The sequence below is a fragment of the Cupressus sempervirens genome, chromosome 10 (assembly GCF_028749045.1).
Source record: "Cupressus sempervirens isolate cs-2001-9-10 chromosome 10, ASM2874904v1, whole genome shotgun sequence".
Lineage (NCBI taxonomy): Eukaryota > Viridiplantae > Streptophyta > Pinopsida > Cupressales > Cupressaceae > Cupressus > Cupressus sempervirens.
Genome location: NC_143127.1, coordinates 681,147,784 through 681,165,421, shown reverse-complemented (window position 1 = coordinate 681,165,421; position 17,638 = coordinate 681,147,784). Strand labels below are relative to the sequence as shown.

The 17,638-nt window shown below is 37.0% G+C and overlaps 1 protein-coding gene across 2 annotated transcripts in view; it reads right to left on the bottom strand.

Moving 5' to 3' along the window:
• LOC149535645 (uncharacterized) overlaps positions 1-17,638 on the bottom strand; it is a 63,396-nt gene that overhangs the window by 27,294 nt on the left and 18,464 nt on the right. For both annotated transcript variants that reach the window (XM_089807001.1, XM_089807000.1), the window contains exons 3-6: positions 12,038-12,145; positions 11,795-11,955; positions 11,158-11,272; positions 10,890-11,044 (exon numbers count right to left, since the gene is read on the bottom strand). In XM_089807001.1, the coding sequence (XP_089663127.1) occupies positions 10,890-11,044; positions 11,158-11,272; positions 11,795-11,955; positions 12,038-12,145 (539 nt within the window). The remainder of the gene's footprint in view (positions 1-10,889; positions 11,045-11,157; positions 11,273-11,794; positions 11,956-12,037; positions 12,146-17,638) is intronic.

Below are 17,638 nucleotides of genomic sequence, written 5' to 3'. Positions count from 1 at the left end.
GGGCATTTTTTCTGAAAATTGCAATCTACAAATCAATGATTTCTTGAACGTTTTTGGTGTTGTTTCCTCATCCTCTCTACTATCTCAGCCAAAACACCTCTATTCTAATTAAAATTAGCCATCTTTCTGCCTGCAAAACACCTTTTTTTGAAATTTCGACCATTAATGGCTGCCAACCAAGGTTTTCTTCGAAACCCTTATTTTGGGCTCGAAAAAATTTTGATCACAGATTCTTAGTGGGTTTTTCAAGAGCTCAACTAGGTTGTCCATATTTTCGAGGTGCCCCAATTTTTGAGCCAGCAGATCTAGAAAACAACACCATAGTCCTTCTGAATTTTTCGAGCTCTCTTATGGGTCACTCTAAATTTTTTGGGTCTTCCGCTTTTTGCCTTGAAGAACGTGCCTTCAAAGATTTTCATGGTTTTTCATTGAAAAACATGCAATGGTATCTTTGATAAACATTCTGCTCGAGCACAACTCCAAATTCAATGGTCAAAATTATGGTACTGGATCATTGTCATTTTTTAATATCAAAACACCGATCAACTTGTATTGGGTGTCACAAAGCGTCTAATTGCTCCTAGTTCTTATTAGGATACATGGGATCTGAATAATCGGAAGGCAATGATGCTTCTCAAATTATCCGTGGCTGATGATTAGCTTTCTCAAATTCCATCCGGCAAGACAGCTACCGAGATCCAGACACATCTGAAAGGTCTTCATAAGACTTCTGACAAAAGAAGAGCTTTCTTTCTGAAGAACACTCTGTTTTCTATTGTCATGGATGAGCGCACCTCGCTCCAAGCACACCTCACTTGGATTCAAGAAATCCGTGATCAATTACTTGCCATCGGTCGCAAGATGGAAGAAGAGGAAATTGTGGTAATCACTCTTCGGAGTTTACCATAGTTCTATGAGCATTTTATCGAGACTCTAAACATCACGTCTTCTGGTGTTGATTTGAAGTTCACTAATCTCTGCACATTGTTGCTTCAGCAAGATCGGTGGAAACAACAGTTCAGTAGCAACTCCAGTTCCACTTCCATAGAGCAAGCCTTTGCTGCGAAATCCTTTCATAAGGATAAAGGCAAGTTTCAGCAGAAGTCTTCTGCTCCAGCATCAGATGGTTCTCGAAAGAAGAAAATTCCATTCAACTACTGCCACAAGTTTGGACACATGAAGGTTGAATGTTGGAAACGCTTAATTGCACAATCTAAGCAATCAGGTTCGAAGACCAAAGCGAACAGCGCAAAGCACACTAAGCAGATGGAATCTGCCTTTACGCCTTCGTGGCTAAAAGACCTGCAGATCATGTGAAGCCATCTACCTAGTACATTGATTCAGGTGCCTCTTGTCATTTCACTCACTGCAGAGACTGGTTTACTGGCTACTAGCCTTATTCAAACTCTGTTATTTTTTGTGGTGGAGAAGAATACACGATTGTCAGCAAAGGCAACATTCAAATTCAGTCTACTGAGGGGAATCTCATATTCCTTGATGTGTACTACATTCCAGGGATGGAACTAAATCTACTTCAATCAGTCAGTTGTTGCGACATTCTCCACACTTGGATGTCACCTTCAGTGCACATCAGTGCGGATGTCACCTTCAGTTCACATCAGTGCACCATCACTAATCAGGCCACTCAGTCTATTGTTGCAATGGGTCTTGAGAATCATGGTCTTTTTAGACTTATTGATTCTGGTGATTCTTGGGACTTAGCTATGGCTTCTCAACGATCTTGTATCAGCACACTTTGGCATTAGCAATATGGGCACTTAAATGTGCATTATCTCTCACAGCTTGCCTGGGATGAGCTTGTTCTTGGATTGCCAAAGATTTAGACTCAACAACTTGGAGTTTGTGATGCATGTCAGGCTGGGAAGCAACATCGCACACCTTTCACCAAAGTGTGATTCATGGCAGGCTTCTCAAGTACTTCAACTTGTATATGCCGATATTTGTGGCCATATGGCCACTCCTTCTGTTCTTGGGTCCAAGTTTTTTCTGTTGTTTGTTGATAATTTCAGTAGAAAAATGTGGGTGTATTTCCTTAAAAAGAAATTGGATGCATTTCTTGTATTTCAAAAGTTTAAAGCTTTAGTTGAAAAAGAGTCTGGGAAATCTATTATTACTCTTAGATCAAACAATGGAGAGGAGTTTTTTTCTAATTTTTTTCTCCAGGTTCTTGGATACACATGGCATCAAACGCCAGTTAACCACACCCCAGACGCTACAACAAAATAGTGTACTTGAACGTCGAAATAGGACAATCACCGAGATGGCTCGATCCATGCTTGAACATAGACATGTTCTGAAGAAGTTTTGGGCAGAAGCTGTTAACATTGCAGTTTATCTATTGAACCGGTCACCCACAATAGCGGTCAAAGGTAAAACTCCGAAAGAGGCCTAGTCAAGTCGCAAACCTAGAATCAATCACCTAAAGGTTTTTGGCTCCCTTGCTTTTGTTTGGATCCCTAATACGTCACGCACCAAGTTGGATGCCAAGAGTCAGAAACTCATGCTTGTTGGATACAACAGTCTTCACAAAGCCTACCGCCTAATCGATGTTGAGACATCTCGTCTCATCTATAGTCGTGATGTAGTCTTTGATGAGCAGCGAGGACCTTTCATGTCTGTTTCTCCTATTCCTGATCCAACAGACCAGCCTATGAAGGCTTGTGATTTGGGAGTTTGGCTTCGATTAGGTCACTTGATGGGAGGGCTCCAGTAGCTCCTATAGCTCCAATGATACCCGTACAGACACCTTTGGCTTCTCCTGCAAGATCACCTCGATTTGTAGATGCTTCACCTAAATTTGATCTTGATTCTTCTAATGAGGACCCTGATCACCAAGCATCTCCTAATACTAATGTTGGTCATTCTCTTATCCAGCCTAAGTGGTGGGCTAAAACACTTTTTGATCTTCATGATGATGAGCTCATAGATGGGAGAACTACTCAGAAAAATAACACAACTACAGAGTTTGTTAGCTTTGCTCTCATGGTCAACATTCACAGTGTGTTTAAACCTCAAACATATTTCGAGGCTAAAGAAATTCCAGACTGGGAATAGGCCATGCAATCTGAACACTAGAGCCTGCTTAAGAACAACACTTGGGTCCTTTCTAATCTTCTACCAAGAAAGAAACCCATTGCTTGCAAATGGGTTTACAAAATCAAATACAAATCAAATGGTACTTTGGAAAAGTACAAAGCTCCTTTAGTGGCGAAGGGTTTTTCTCAGCTTCAAGGCATTGATTATGAGGAGACCTTTGCTCCTATTGCAAAGAGGAGCACCATCAGATTAGTCCTAGCCATGGTAGCACAGTTTGGCTGGAAGGTTCATCAGATGGACGTCAAGAGTACTTTTAAACCTCTTGGTTTCAAGGTTGCTAGTAAAGATCATCAAGTTCTCAAATTGGTAAAAGCTCTCTAATGATAAGTACCTCAGTAATCAAGGCTTCAAGAGGAGTTCTTCAAACTCAAATTTGTACATCAAGACTACTGACAGTGACATCATCCTTTTGGTTATTTATGTGGATGATTTGATCATCACTAGCAGCTCGACATCTTTGATTCAAGGAATCAAACAAAATTTATGCCAGACTTTTGATATGACTGACCTTGGGCTCATGCATTATTGCTTCAGTGTTGACATTTGGCAATAGTCTTCTGTTATATTCATCTCTCAATCCAAATATGCCAGGGCTCTGTTAGACAAATTTCGTATGCAGGATTGCAAGCCTACCTCTATACCTATGGAGAAAGGTCTCAAGTTATCCGCAAAGTCTGATTCTCCTTCTGTTGATGATACTACAGACGGGCAACTAGTAGGCAGCCTCATCTACCTCTCTGCTACTAGGCCTAATATCAGCTTCATAGTCAGCTATATTTCACGCTTTATAACAGCTCCTAAGGTTGATCATTAGATGGCAGCAAAGCGTGTGCTTCGTTATGTGAAGGGCACCTCAGATTATGGACTTTGTACTCTAAAAGTTCTAATCCTAAACTCAATGGCTTCAAAGATTCAAATTGGGCAAGCTTTGTTGATGATAAAAATTCAACTTCTGGATATGTATTCAATTTGGGATCTAGTGCAGTGACATGGATCAATAAGAAGTAGCAGGCAGTTTCTCTCTCCTCTACAGAGGTTGAATACAAAGGAACTGTTAAGGCAAGATGTGAAGTTGTTTGGCTTCATCGGATGCTTGGGGATATGCAGATGTCACCAACAGGACTGACTACTCTGATTGTTGATAACGAAGGCGTTATCAAGTTAGCACAAAATTCAATCTTCCATGAACGAACCAAGCATGTGAATGTTCACTGTCATTACATATGACAGTTGGTTGAAGACGGGACTATAGATTTGCAGTATGTTCCTACCATGGATCAGACTGCAGACATTTTCACCAAGCCTCTTGGTCCTGATAAGTTTGTCAAATTTAGAGGACAGCTTGGTGTTCTAGATAGATTACCCATTAAGAGAGGGTATTACAATAATAGATAATCGTCTATTATTAGTTAATGGTAATCTATTGTAAATATCTAGTTAGCTTTCTCTGTTAAAATAGAATGTTTCTATTCTTTACGATCGTTTTGTAAGGAAACATCGTTTTATTCTTTTGTATATAATGACCTTTCGATCTTTGTTAATATCAAGCAAGTATTTTACCAATTACTTCATAATAAAAACTTATATAGAGAAATGGGATTATATGTGTGTAAATTATAGATGTGCATACCTTTTTCCTTTCTAACTTTTAAATGGGTAGGTAGAGAGTGCATACGAAGGAGTTAATAGCACAATTATGTGGCCACCTAATATTTATGAACTGCTGAAGATCGGGTCAGCTTAACTACCAACTGCTTCGCAAATTCAAAAGTCATTATGTCTTGTATTTGCTGAAAGACTCATTCCATCGAGATGTGTACCATGATGTTGTAATTCATTGCATTGCTAAGTTCTCATTGTTGAAGCTAGATCTTAGGAAGTTAGTTTTTGTAGTTGTTTTAAATAAAGTTGTTGAATTAGACCCTCCATATAGTTTAGTGGAGTTTGTAATTGCAATAGCATTTGTCAAATATAGGCTATCATTCTTAGTTTGTACTAGTATATGAGTTGATATCAATAAAAGTTGTTACTGTTGTGTTTTAGTATTTGAAGTTTACATTTGTAGCTGTCCACTCACCCAAGAAGGCCCACTTGGCAAGTGAACCTAGCCGGTAGAATTAGCTTTCATTGGGATAGGATTAAATTAAAACTTTGTTGTTCCTATAGCCATTGGCAGCAAAACCAATAGTTGTTCCTACAGCAAAGGCAAACAACATAGAATCTTGTTTGTATTTCATTTGTCATTTAGCTAAAAGTTTCTTACACTTGCATATAGATTAAGTGTTTATGTTCTTAGTTCTATAGGATAGAAATGGCAGTTAAGGAGGTCTAAAGCATATACTTTGTGGACATCATTTCAAGTTTACATCCCTGGTCGATTAAGTAAATGGGTCTAATGAATAGTTTTGGATGCTATGTTGGATGTACAATCCATATGCACAAACCTTAATTTCCAGTTCAATCATTTTACCAAGCAATGATTTGGGGTCACGGAGCCCGAAGTGCCTTGGGGTTTCCAATTAATTTATTTCTCCTAGGTTGGCCTGCTTTATTTTCTCACTCAAAAACTAGTGTAAAGGGAGACTTGGGATCTTCATTTTCACATCCACTCTTATATTCATCCACATCCAAAGCATCTAAAGTCTGCGAACAAACACGTGTCCAAACAAGCATCTTCAAGCATCCCTCAAGTTCAAGTATATTCCCTCATTTCATCAAGTTTCTCCCTTCAAGGTGGTAGTGGAGTTTGGCTTCAAAGGAGGAGATTTATCATTCCACATCCTTCAAGTTCTTCTACCCTTCATCATGGCATGTCACATATGTTCCTATACATGAAGTTTTGACTTCTTTGATTTTTTTTTGTTTTTTTTTAGTTAAGGCTATTACATTTGTATACTTAATCACATATCAAATTCAATAGCATCAACAAAGGTAATTGTATCTTTCATTCAATATATTTGATCCTACTACATGTTAGCATTTCATTTATCATTATATTTCAATTTCAATGTTGATTCCTCAATCTAGGGCTTGGCCAAGGCAAGCCTTCATCAAAGCAAAAACAAAAATCAGATTTACTATGCACAGGAACAAGTTAGCAAACTTGTGGTTGCAAATCTGGAAATAACTCCTTGAGTACTTTCAGAAAAAGTCAGGTCAACCTAGTTACAAGGTCTCCTTAACACGATGACTTCGTAGAAAAGTGAACGGACACATTTCCTCTGATCAACCTTTTCCAAGAGCTTTGGCAGGAAAAATCATTTTTGGGTTTTTTAGAGTTTTCTATTTTATTCGGTAATCCATAGACAGAATTTCAAAAACAGGCCTAGATCCGCACTTTTTGGAGCAAAAAGCCACTTCAGTCAATTAGCTCAATTGCATAATCATATTCACATATCACACACAGGAAAAAGAGCATTTCCTTGCATTGCATTCCTTTTCACACTTCAAATTCGGAATTGGCATCCCTTCCTCTGTTTGGATCTTGCTAATCTAATTTGAATTAAAATGGGATTGTGCTTGGAACTCCTCCCCACACACATTTCAATGCTTTAGCGTAAAAAGTGGAGACCTTCACCCTATTAGGCACTTCCATTTTTCACCTAAATAGAAGTTAATCTTTATATCACTACGTCCCATTACAAAGAAAAAAAAAGTCATGAGCATTAAATTTTCCAACAAATTCTTTAATTTAAAATATTCACTTTACTTGATGTTCACCTCCAATATTTACTTAGTAGTGACTCTTGATTCCTCAATAACCATAAAGTTAATTCATCAGACCTGAAAACACCAACATTAAACAAAAATAGCAAAAAGAATTGAAATATTTTTGGGAAATGCAATATTGCCCCTACACCCTAAGATGCTAATAGATCAGTTGCCCAACCACATTAAAGGTGGGCTTTTTGTCCCGAAAAACTACCACAAGTAAAACCCCTCAAGACACATGGTTGTTGGCCTCATCATCTAGTTTTATTGCACAATTGCTAGCACGATGTAGGATCATCCCCAAAGTTTAGCCAACTATAGGCCCACCACACTTCAAAGCTAAGCAACCACTATACCAAAAGCTCAAACTATTGGTGAATGGTGCCCATCATCATTAAACTAGGGCTTTCATCCCACTAAAGTACCAACAACAACCAACTTCCACATAGATATAGAGAAACTAGCTCCACCATCTAGAATGGGTATGCACATGCCAACATGATGGAGGACTATCCATCAAGGATTAGCCAAGGGCATAACATAACTCAATCTATGTTTGTACATTTCCTTCAATTTTCTTTCACAATTTCAAGTTTCTATGATGTTAGTATACTACAAATGATGTTATAATATTGTTAGTGTTTTTCTACTTGCATTGAGCATGATTTGGGGGTTATGGTAAAGAAATTTTAGTAGGAATCCATAGTTGAAAAGTATTCTGAGGACTATAAGCTAGATATACTCCAAATTCACAAATAAAAACCTCGTTTTTTTTTTCTATGTTACCCAAAGTTTTTGGAATGGGAGAACAAGGAGACAGGAAACAGATTCCTAGGACAGATTTTTTTCCCCAGAGAAGGGGATGGCAATGGGGGCAACTATATAAAAATAGGGAAAAATTAAATATTCATATGAAAACATGGATAAAGCATGCTTATATACATTATAGAACCTTAACATATAATATTTGTGTTAAATAATTTATATTGACAGTTCATATGACAGTGGAAGTCAAAAACAATATCAAAATTCAAGCAATAATTTTATTGGCATATAGAAGATGGGTTTCCAGAATTTCCCGAGTTTCCAGGACAGATCAAATTATGCCTGTAACGCATCCCCGAGTACTACTGGATTTTTTTAACTTTCCATATTCAATAGTAAACATCATTTTCCATTTTCTTTTTCCCTTTTCAATACAAAATTTTCATTTTTTGAAGAGATTGATTCAAATTGGACAGAACCTCCCAGCACTAAACCACCCTAGACAAAATAATCCTATATGAAAGAAATTATAGGCGCTTTTGAATAAATACTTTAAAAACTCTACATGCGTTTTTTCTTCTTATCTATCGCTCAATCATGTTCACTATCAAATATTTCACAATCTTCAAACCAATTGTATCTTGTTTTTTTATCGGAGTTGATAATTATGATCACATTAGAGTCACCCACATCCCAAAGAGCCTAATTACATAGAGCAATGGGTTAAACCATCAACTTGAAGTTCAACACTAACATGGTCAGCCCTACTTGAATCGCTTTTCCCCAAAAGCATTATAAGTGTATTATACTATGGAATTCTTGGAAATTCTTATGAACAACTATTGATCAAAAAATTTTGAATGTTCCCTAAGGAGCCATCCTTGATGTTTTGTCAAGGTTTCAAGAGGGGAAACATCTTGAGGACAAGGACTGAATGTACCCAAGAATCCCCCTCCCCTCACTCATTTGAGGAGGGAGCATCTCCTCAAAGTGGTGGAGGTTTCTTGGGACGTGCCCTTTTCAAGAGGACTTTGTGGAGATGACCTGCTATCCCTAACACCTTCATGATGCCATAGGGATTTCCAAACATCCCTTGAACCATCCATGTTAATTATGCAAGAAAAAACCTCTAAACTCATTTTCTTGTTGAAGAAATCTGCATGGGCTACCATTCAATCTACCAAAGCTTGTAGCCATGAAGGTTTGTAGTAAGTCTTATGATTGAGTGCTTGGTAACCGCAAGCCAACAATGACCTGTAAGGGGATATACAAGGAATGATTCATAAGGCAGAACATTTGCTGAAGGTCTTGCAAATGCAGTAGCAAGCTAAGTGCCCATAGCCTTGGAGGTAACTCCACGGTTAAGCAGGCTTGAGTTAGAGTAGTATTGGGAGGGGTGACCTCCTGAGATGGCCCAATGCTTCACCTTCGCAAGCATCACTTGGATGCAATAAGTGCTAATGATCATGAGAGATGGGTTCTTGTGAAATACCATTCATGCAACATGAGTCAATGAGTCTGACTCAAAACTACACAACTAAGTCCCACTAGCAATTTGATGATTTGACTAGCTATGGAAAATATCTCTTACTTATCAATTGACAAGCTCAAGGGGCTCTATAGTGAATGGTTCAAAAGGCACAACACTTTCTGAAGGTTTTGCAAATGGGATAGCAAGCTAAGTTTTAACCTTGGAGGAAATTTCATGGTTAAGCACACTTGAGTAAGAGTAATATTGGGATGGTTGGCCTCCCTGGAATCCCTAATGCTTCACCTCTCTGAAAATCAACTAGATGCAATGAGTGCTAAGCGTTCCATTCACTCTCATTAGAGATGGATTCTTGTGAATCATTATTCAAAAGTCATGCAACATGGGTCAATGAGTATGACTTGAAAACTACATAGTTGAATCCTCTTACCAATATTACAATTTGACTTACTGTGAAAGAATATCTCCTACTTATTAATGGACTGAAAGGTTGGGGTGGATAGATGGCAAGTGAGTCAATATCCAATGAACAATATTTGGCTGTATGTCTGAAGCGAAAAAAAATCTTTATGAATCTGAAACATCATAGAAGGAAGAAAACCTTTTTACTGAAATTTGGATAGCCAGCAAAATGAGATACTTGATAAGATTGTTGATGACAGAAAGCAGTGTTTATTATGTACACATTGATCTACAACATGCCATAGCAGAATTACAAATTACGCTGCAGAGTGTTACTTCAAATCACAGCTCTTAAATTGCACATCAGTTATAACAGGAACCCCAGCACTTAGACATAGTGCTACATAGTTTTATTATAACTTATTTTTAATTTGAAAAATGAAATATAAATCTTTTTAATATTATTTATTAGCGATCCTCCAGTGATCTCTAAAATATGGGAAAATTAGGGTCCCCAAAACTCGGTCACAGCATCCTCCCATCCCAGAAACTTGGGCAAACACTGGCCTTTTGTTTTATTAGATGCACTGGGTAAAAGAGAAACTCATGGGATCCTCGGAAATTCCTATCTTATTAGTTGCACTTCTTCATCATAAAATCATTCCATATGCATAGAAAAAAGACCTTGGCAAGAAGTGGTCAAAATAAGTGTTAGGTGCTAAGGTGCGGTCATATTACATAAGGCTATGTTTTGGAAGCCTTGTTCCTTCGGCAGTTGAAGGAGTATATTCTCGCCAAGACCAATGCCCAAAAAGTTAAAAATCTGCTCTTGTAGTTGGCCCAGGTTGTTAATCAGTCTTCTCAATAACTTTTTTGTTACTATGACTCTGTGAGGGATTTTCCAGAAACATTATGGTTATGTCTTCTTTCCAAACTATTAATATGAAACAGAAAGAAATCAAATTCCAATATCTTCAAGAGTTCCAGTGGTACGTATTAGTTCTTCTGTTTAGACAATCTCTCATCTTTGATTGCTTGAATTTACCGGCTAACTTAAACTCTCTTCATGTTTGACAGCTGTGTAGAGGTGACACTGAAGATTTTTCTAAAGAGAAGTTAACTAGTAATGAGAGGGTTTGTTGATCATTAACTACCTGGGTTTTCTTGTCAATAAATCTTGCAATGGCCTATCCCATGGGAAAGTACCAGACTGGTTGCCACCGATACAAGATATACAACAATTCATAATTACTACTAATATTTCTGCTGTGCTTTTGATAAACTAAAGATGCGGCACTCAAACTCAAAGAGAATAAATTCAAATCTAATCTTACAATATAGCATTAAATTTTATAAGTGCTCTCTCTTGACAGCTATTGCTGAAAAAAAATATTTGTAAACCCACCTTGCAACAAAATACACTGAGTTCTCTAACATGATCATCCTATTAGCAGTCCCAATAGCCAGTGCTCCACCTGAACCTCCTTCTCCAATCACAACAGATATAACTGGAACTCCTAAGCCAAATGATGATCTCAAATTCTGTGCTATTGCTTCCCCCTGCAAGCATAATGAAAAATTAATATCAAAACAAATAGTGCAACCATAATATCTATAGAATCACTAAGGATAAATTACATAAAATGTCCTGGTACAAAGGTCACTGAATATACTTGTCCTTTCCGCTCAGACGCAATGTCTGCATACGCGCCTGGAGTATCAACAAATGTAATAATGGGAAGACCAAATTGATCAGCTTCATTCATTATTCTTAAAGCCTTTCTATAGCTGCAATACCAAGTGTATTTTTTATATTAGCAGAGTTTCCATCAACTGTAATGGATAAACAGCATTGTGCGGTTTTGGAAGATTGTGTAATTAAAATATCTTAGCTCTTAAAAAATGCAAACTGAGAACTGAATAAGAAGCTTAAATGTGAATAATTGTTATTTATTTTAAAATATTTTTCCCCTGTAAGTAAAATACTAAGAAGGCCCAAATCATTAAATCACAAAGTCGAAATGAAAGTACTAATCAGAATCCCTGCCAGGACAAACCTCAAGCTTCAAAAACCAAAACCAATTTTTGGATACAACATTTAAATTGATGCTCCAATATTCATGGATGCTGAAATGGTAAAAGTTTCCTTCAAAGGCAAATACATGTATAGGATATAAACACTACCTATCAACAAAACTTGTATATCAGTTTGAACTGCCTAGTGCAACTGGTCCTGATTAAGAAAAACACCTCCTATGAACCTGAATAAAAAGCATATGCTATTTGCTAAATATCAAAACATAAACATACCCATGTGGAGTTGGCATGGCAAAGTTCCGATAAATATTTTCCTTTGTATTTCGGCCCTTCTGGTGTCCAACAAACATGAAGCTTATCCCATCCATGCTCGCAATACCAGTGACAATAGCTGGATCATCATATCCAGCACGATCTCCATGCAGTTCCAGCCACTAAGAAGAGCAAGGCAAAACCTGAGAAATCACCATGTGCAATGGAAACAAGAGAAATAAAATTTAGGGAAACAAAGTTTACCCTATCACTGATGTTCGACACATGTTCAAGGCAAGTAGGCCTGTTGGGATGTCGCGCAACACTTAGACGCTGAAATGGAGTCAAACTTCCATATATTTCTTGCATGATCTATGAGAGAAAAGTGCAACAAATATTAGAGAATGAATATAAAACTCAATAGATCCTCAAAGCAACTGATCGAAAGACATAAACCCCTTGTATTATTATACTGAATAAGACTAAGGTAAATGTCCTAGAATTTTCCATAATGATTAGAAGAAAGGACAGGCTATTGGTTAACAATAGGATTGAAAATAACCACTGAATCAACATTTACTTACACGGTATCAGTTTATGCATATCAAAGTATCATTACTTGCATTCAATAGCAAACAACGACTCACAACCCATGCATCTAGGAAGGAGTCACAAAAAGAATACTGGAATGGGCATAAGTTACTAAGTTCAACAATTCTTCTTAAACAGAATAATTTATTGACTGCATGAGTGGATGCAAACTTTTAATCTCAAGTTTAGAACCATCAATATCTGATGTTAGTCAATAATTTGTCTCTGGATTTATCGTGATGCCAAATTAATTAGAAAAACCAATACATGAATTCAAAGAGGAAAGAATTCAGTTTGACATGTGAACATATGATGATTCAATTTTGTTAAAAATGGAAACACATAATATGCTGATAATGTGTGAAAACTGTATGAATTTCATTACCTCCCACATGGAAGTGCTACAAGAAAGAGAAAAGCATGCAAGAAATCAAAAGCATGTCTGTTATAAGGATATAAAGTAACATATTTCTGTATTCTTTTTACAAGCTAAATATCTCACTTCCTATGTCAGGAGACTGCTTAAGGGCTTGTGCTAGGATTTTCTCCTTTGCACCAAATTCAATAGGAGATGACAGCTAGATTTTGCAGCATGAAACACTTATTAAGAATATGACTAAGTTCCTTTAAGGTCAGGTCTCATGTCCCCCATTTGAAACCCTAATTATGACGTCCCATCTCTCTCAATTCGTGTCAATTCGATAACACAAATTTGTGCAGTCTATAAATAGACAAAATTGTAGCAGGATAGACACCAAATAATTTTGATGAAGACAGCAGAGACAATTTTAATTAATGTTTTATACAAAAAACTGCCTGAAGATGGAGTGAGCATTTGCCAAGGATAACAGAAGAACTAGTTCAGTGTCGAAGCCTGGAGATGTAATACTTGGCACCCATACATTGACAATCCAAAGCCATTAGTTATCGAACAAAGGACTAATGATGATATGTCAGCAGCATATGGTGTTGAAGTCAAAACGATATCATAAACTTGAGTGATTTAGGATCAATGATGACTTGGTGGTCATAAGGACAACTAAAACAACATGTATATGAAGGAACCATGATTAAATTATAGTTTTGAATGTGCCTAGGCGCAATAGTATAGGGATATTGATTGGGTAATGTGGAATGGCAGTCATCAGCTTGTATTTAATAATATCAATGGAGAACAAGAGCAACTTACATCAGTGGATAGTCTGAGTGATAAGTATACGAGATTAAGTTAATATAATTATCAGTGATAACCGCACAACAATGACTAGACCGTGATTAGATCTAATCAAACTCATCGGTATGGACAACAACTATTATAATTGCCAAGTATCCTTAACCAATGATTAAATAATTGATGTTATATTTTGAAGAGGTATGTAGAAAGGAGACTAACCAATCTTGATAACAAAAGGATGCTAAGATTATTAAGAAAACTGATCTAGATCTGAAGATGGAAGGACTATTATTAGCTGAGCTAACCAGTTATAATATGGATGGGAGATAATTATAAAGGGACCTGTCCCATGAAATATGATCTTCATTTAAGTTCACAAATAGAAGAAGCTCTTTCCATCATCTATTCAAGATATTATGAAGAAGGATATAGAAAGGAAAGAAGACACTTTCCAGCAATCTGCAAAATATAATAGTATTATATATATCTATGTTAATGATGCATTGTTTACCATGATTGCTTATTGCAGCATAATAAAATATTATCCATATCTCCTCATTACTAATGAACTTCTTATGTATCTTTGTTTCATGCTGATCAATATTAAAACATGATTAGTCTTACAATAGTCAGTCACAGGGAAACAAGAGAGAGGCTGCAGTTAAGAGAGAATTGTTAAGGGCACTCTATTACAGAGTAAATTAAGGGAGAACCGCTAAGGGCACCCTACTGCAGTAGTAGTTAAGAAAAAGTAACTTAGGACACCCTATTGCAATGGCAGTTAAGGAAGTACAGCTATAAGGTCACTCTATTGCAGTGTGATTGAGGTAAAACCGCGGAGGGAACCCTACTGCAAGTACCTTCCCAACTCGTACATCGGGGGACTAGTGAAATCCTAGAATAATGTAGATGGACATGAGAAGAGAGACTGCGATCTTAGGGCACCTTACTATGCTTCCTTAGTCCACATCATCTATAATTGGAATTCTAATATTGCACGATTGTAAAGATATCTTTTCTTCGCTCCAATTCTTGAACATTGAATATATATATATATATATATATATATATATATATATATATATATATATATATATATATATATATATATATATATATATATATATACACTTTTAAATGTTGATATTTTGTTTATGTGGTGAATGCAGCGTCTCAAGTTACAAGTAAAACACAAAGAAAGCATTTATTGGGTAAACCCTAACCCTAGTCTATTATGATTGTAATTTAGTGCAACCTCAAGGGAAAATTAGGAAAGGGGCGTCACATCAAAGGCCAAATTATTGCCAGAGGACAGAAAGGGAAAGAACTAAGAATCTAATTTTAGCTTCAACAAGCCACATACAATTAATTGGACAATGTCTTCAATCTTGAAAGATGAGGAATAGATAGTGGTTTAGACTCCCAACTTCTGAAATTTGAGGAGCACAAGGAGATAGGATAAGAGGCCACCTATATTTGAGTGGGAAGGTGATGTACCCTCATGATTCCATCTCCAATATCTAAAACAGAAGCACAAGACAAAAAGAAGTGTGCCACTCTTAGAGTATGAATGTCAAATTCAATAATTTTTTAAGACCGCTTTAAAAGATTCTAATTAGTCCTGATTCTTTATGCAACACCTCCATGTGTCTTGGCAACCAAGCAATACCTCAAAAGCTCAAAAGCTATGAGATGATTTTCCTAAGCTAGAATGATATTAAAAATGATAAGAAGTCCCCAGCCCATCATAATATCTCAAGAGAGTTTGTTAAGAAAATGTGCCCTACCATCTCTTTCAAGATTGAACCCATCCAAAGGGTATGCATGGGACAATTAGTCAGGGACAAAATAATCAAACTTGTATGAAAGGGCTCCAACAGAAAGGGGTTTGGTAGCTAGCATCCAATTCCAACTAAAACACTTCTTCAAAGTTCTAGTTGTCAGTGACAAGTATAATCCAATGCAAGGAAATTGGTATCAAAGAGGGTATATTTACTCTCAATAACCTTATCACTACATGGGAAGGGATAGAGCACAAATCTTTGGTCAAATGGATTTTCTTCAAAAGCATTATAACATTATGACAAAAAAAGTGAAATTTCATTTGAACATGCTTGATGTGTTGGGCTTTGATACTTCCTACTGAAAGTAGAAGTCCAAACATGCTGAAACATAATTTGAATTGTGCAAAAACTTGGGAACTTGCAAAATTGCTTAAATTTAATTAGAAATGCATTTCTTCTTACAAAATTCAATGAGAAGATGCATCCAATCAGTCAATAAATGAGAACACAAAAGAAACAAGCTTAGTCTAGATATATTTAAGCACAAAGTGGGTACAAAATCGTATTCTCGTAAGGAATGCTGATGGATGGAAGCAAAATAGTAAATAATTTATGTAAAACTAAATGTAAATACATCATTCCAATTACATCCTCCTCTTCTCAGATCTAGTAAAAACTATGGAAGAGGTAGAACTAGAGGGTCTACTCATAGAAGTCTACAGTGGGCATGATTGTGCCTCCTCACCTGGTATGTATGACTCAATTTGTGGCTCGTCCTCCATCCTAGATGTAGCTATGCCTCTAGCTACTTCTAGCACTAGCAATGACTACTCAATCAACTCAATGTCATTCAGTGGGACTCCCCAAGAACTCTCTCTAGACAAGACTCGATAATGTCCAGTTTTGGCAGACCCCACTCTAAGTCTAAAGTTCGTCTCTATAATTTCAAGCTTTATCTTATGACATGGACACACAGCTTTTTTTGTTATTGGTGAAAGAATAGCAAGAATGTGTTGTTTCAGACATTTTTGGAACAAAGACAGCCAACAATGGCAATCTTAGTGTGTCCTAATCATGGCTCAATTATTGATGCCAGCAGCCAGACCAGATTTCGAAGTGCCCTATAACCACCTAACAACAAATAGTTGTGTACGAAAGGGATTAGAAGTAGAGCTAAAGATAAATAACCTACATAAACTAGTGACGAATCAAATGTAATCGCCCCTCAATTGAGCAAGCAATGCCATGCAAAGGGCAATGATGAGATGGAAACAAGATGGTAAAAGCCATTTGCACAGCAAGAACCTCCTTTAAACAAAAGCTTCAAGGATAGATGGTAATGCATCGAGATTTTGTTGTCAAAGAGCAGTGAATAAGCTGGTATTGCTGATGCTTCTTGCATTGGGTGTGCAAGAGAGGAGGCAACCAGCCATATATTCTTAAATAATGTTTAACAGCTAGAGGATTTTGAGATTTGGTTGCAAGCTGAATTTGATTTCCTTTTTACTGCCCCAATCTCTTGGTGAGGGCTGCACTTATGAAATTCCTGGATGGTCATGGACAGCAACTAGAATCCATGGCATACAATTTGGTTGCCAGCAAATGTTCCATGTTCCGATGGGTCAGCTTTTGTCTGATGGGTTAAGTGGTTGGAGGATCTCCTGCTCAGGGAGCTCTTTAGTTGGGCTCGACTGGAAAGAAAGAATCATGCAGGATCCGGCAACCCATTAGAATTTCTGGAGGACGAGATAGTGAGCACTTTTAGAAAGAGAGGCTTGGCAACTGAGCAAGCTAAGTTTGAATTATTTCAGAAGGATGTGAATTCTTAGCCCATTTAAAAGCAGGCAGAGGAGCTTTCTTCTCTGGCCTAAGTAATGAGAGCTTTAACAATAATCCTAATGCCTGGCCGATGTCAATCCTGCAAAGAAAAGATATATATATATCATTCAACTAAATAAATCATCCAAGGGACAATATAAGTAGAATAAATTAAGCTTATATCTTTGTTCCAAATCGTATATTTCAGATCTGATATTGAAAGAACATTGGGTCATCCACCATGTTTCCAATCTCAAGGGAGTTCTGTATAGAGTCCCAAACAGGTGCAATTCCTAGGATGACTGGCCAGAAAAGATACTTTTTTGCCATAGCTACTAAGTCAAAATGTGAGTTCATCCCTTGCAAGCTTTTATCCTTCAGCAAGCTGCCAAGTCTGCTAAAGCAGGCATTATTCTTCTATAAAGCAATCAAGCCTTCTGAAGCAGTAGTCTGATCATTCTTTCAACCAAACAAATTTACTTCTACAAATTTGCCCAG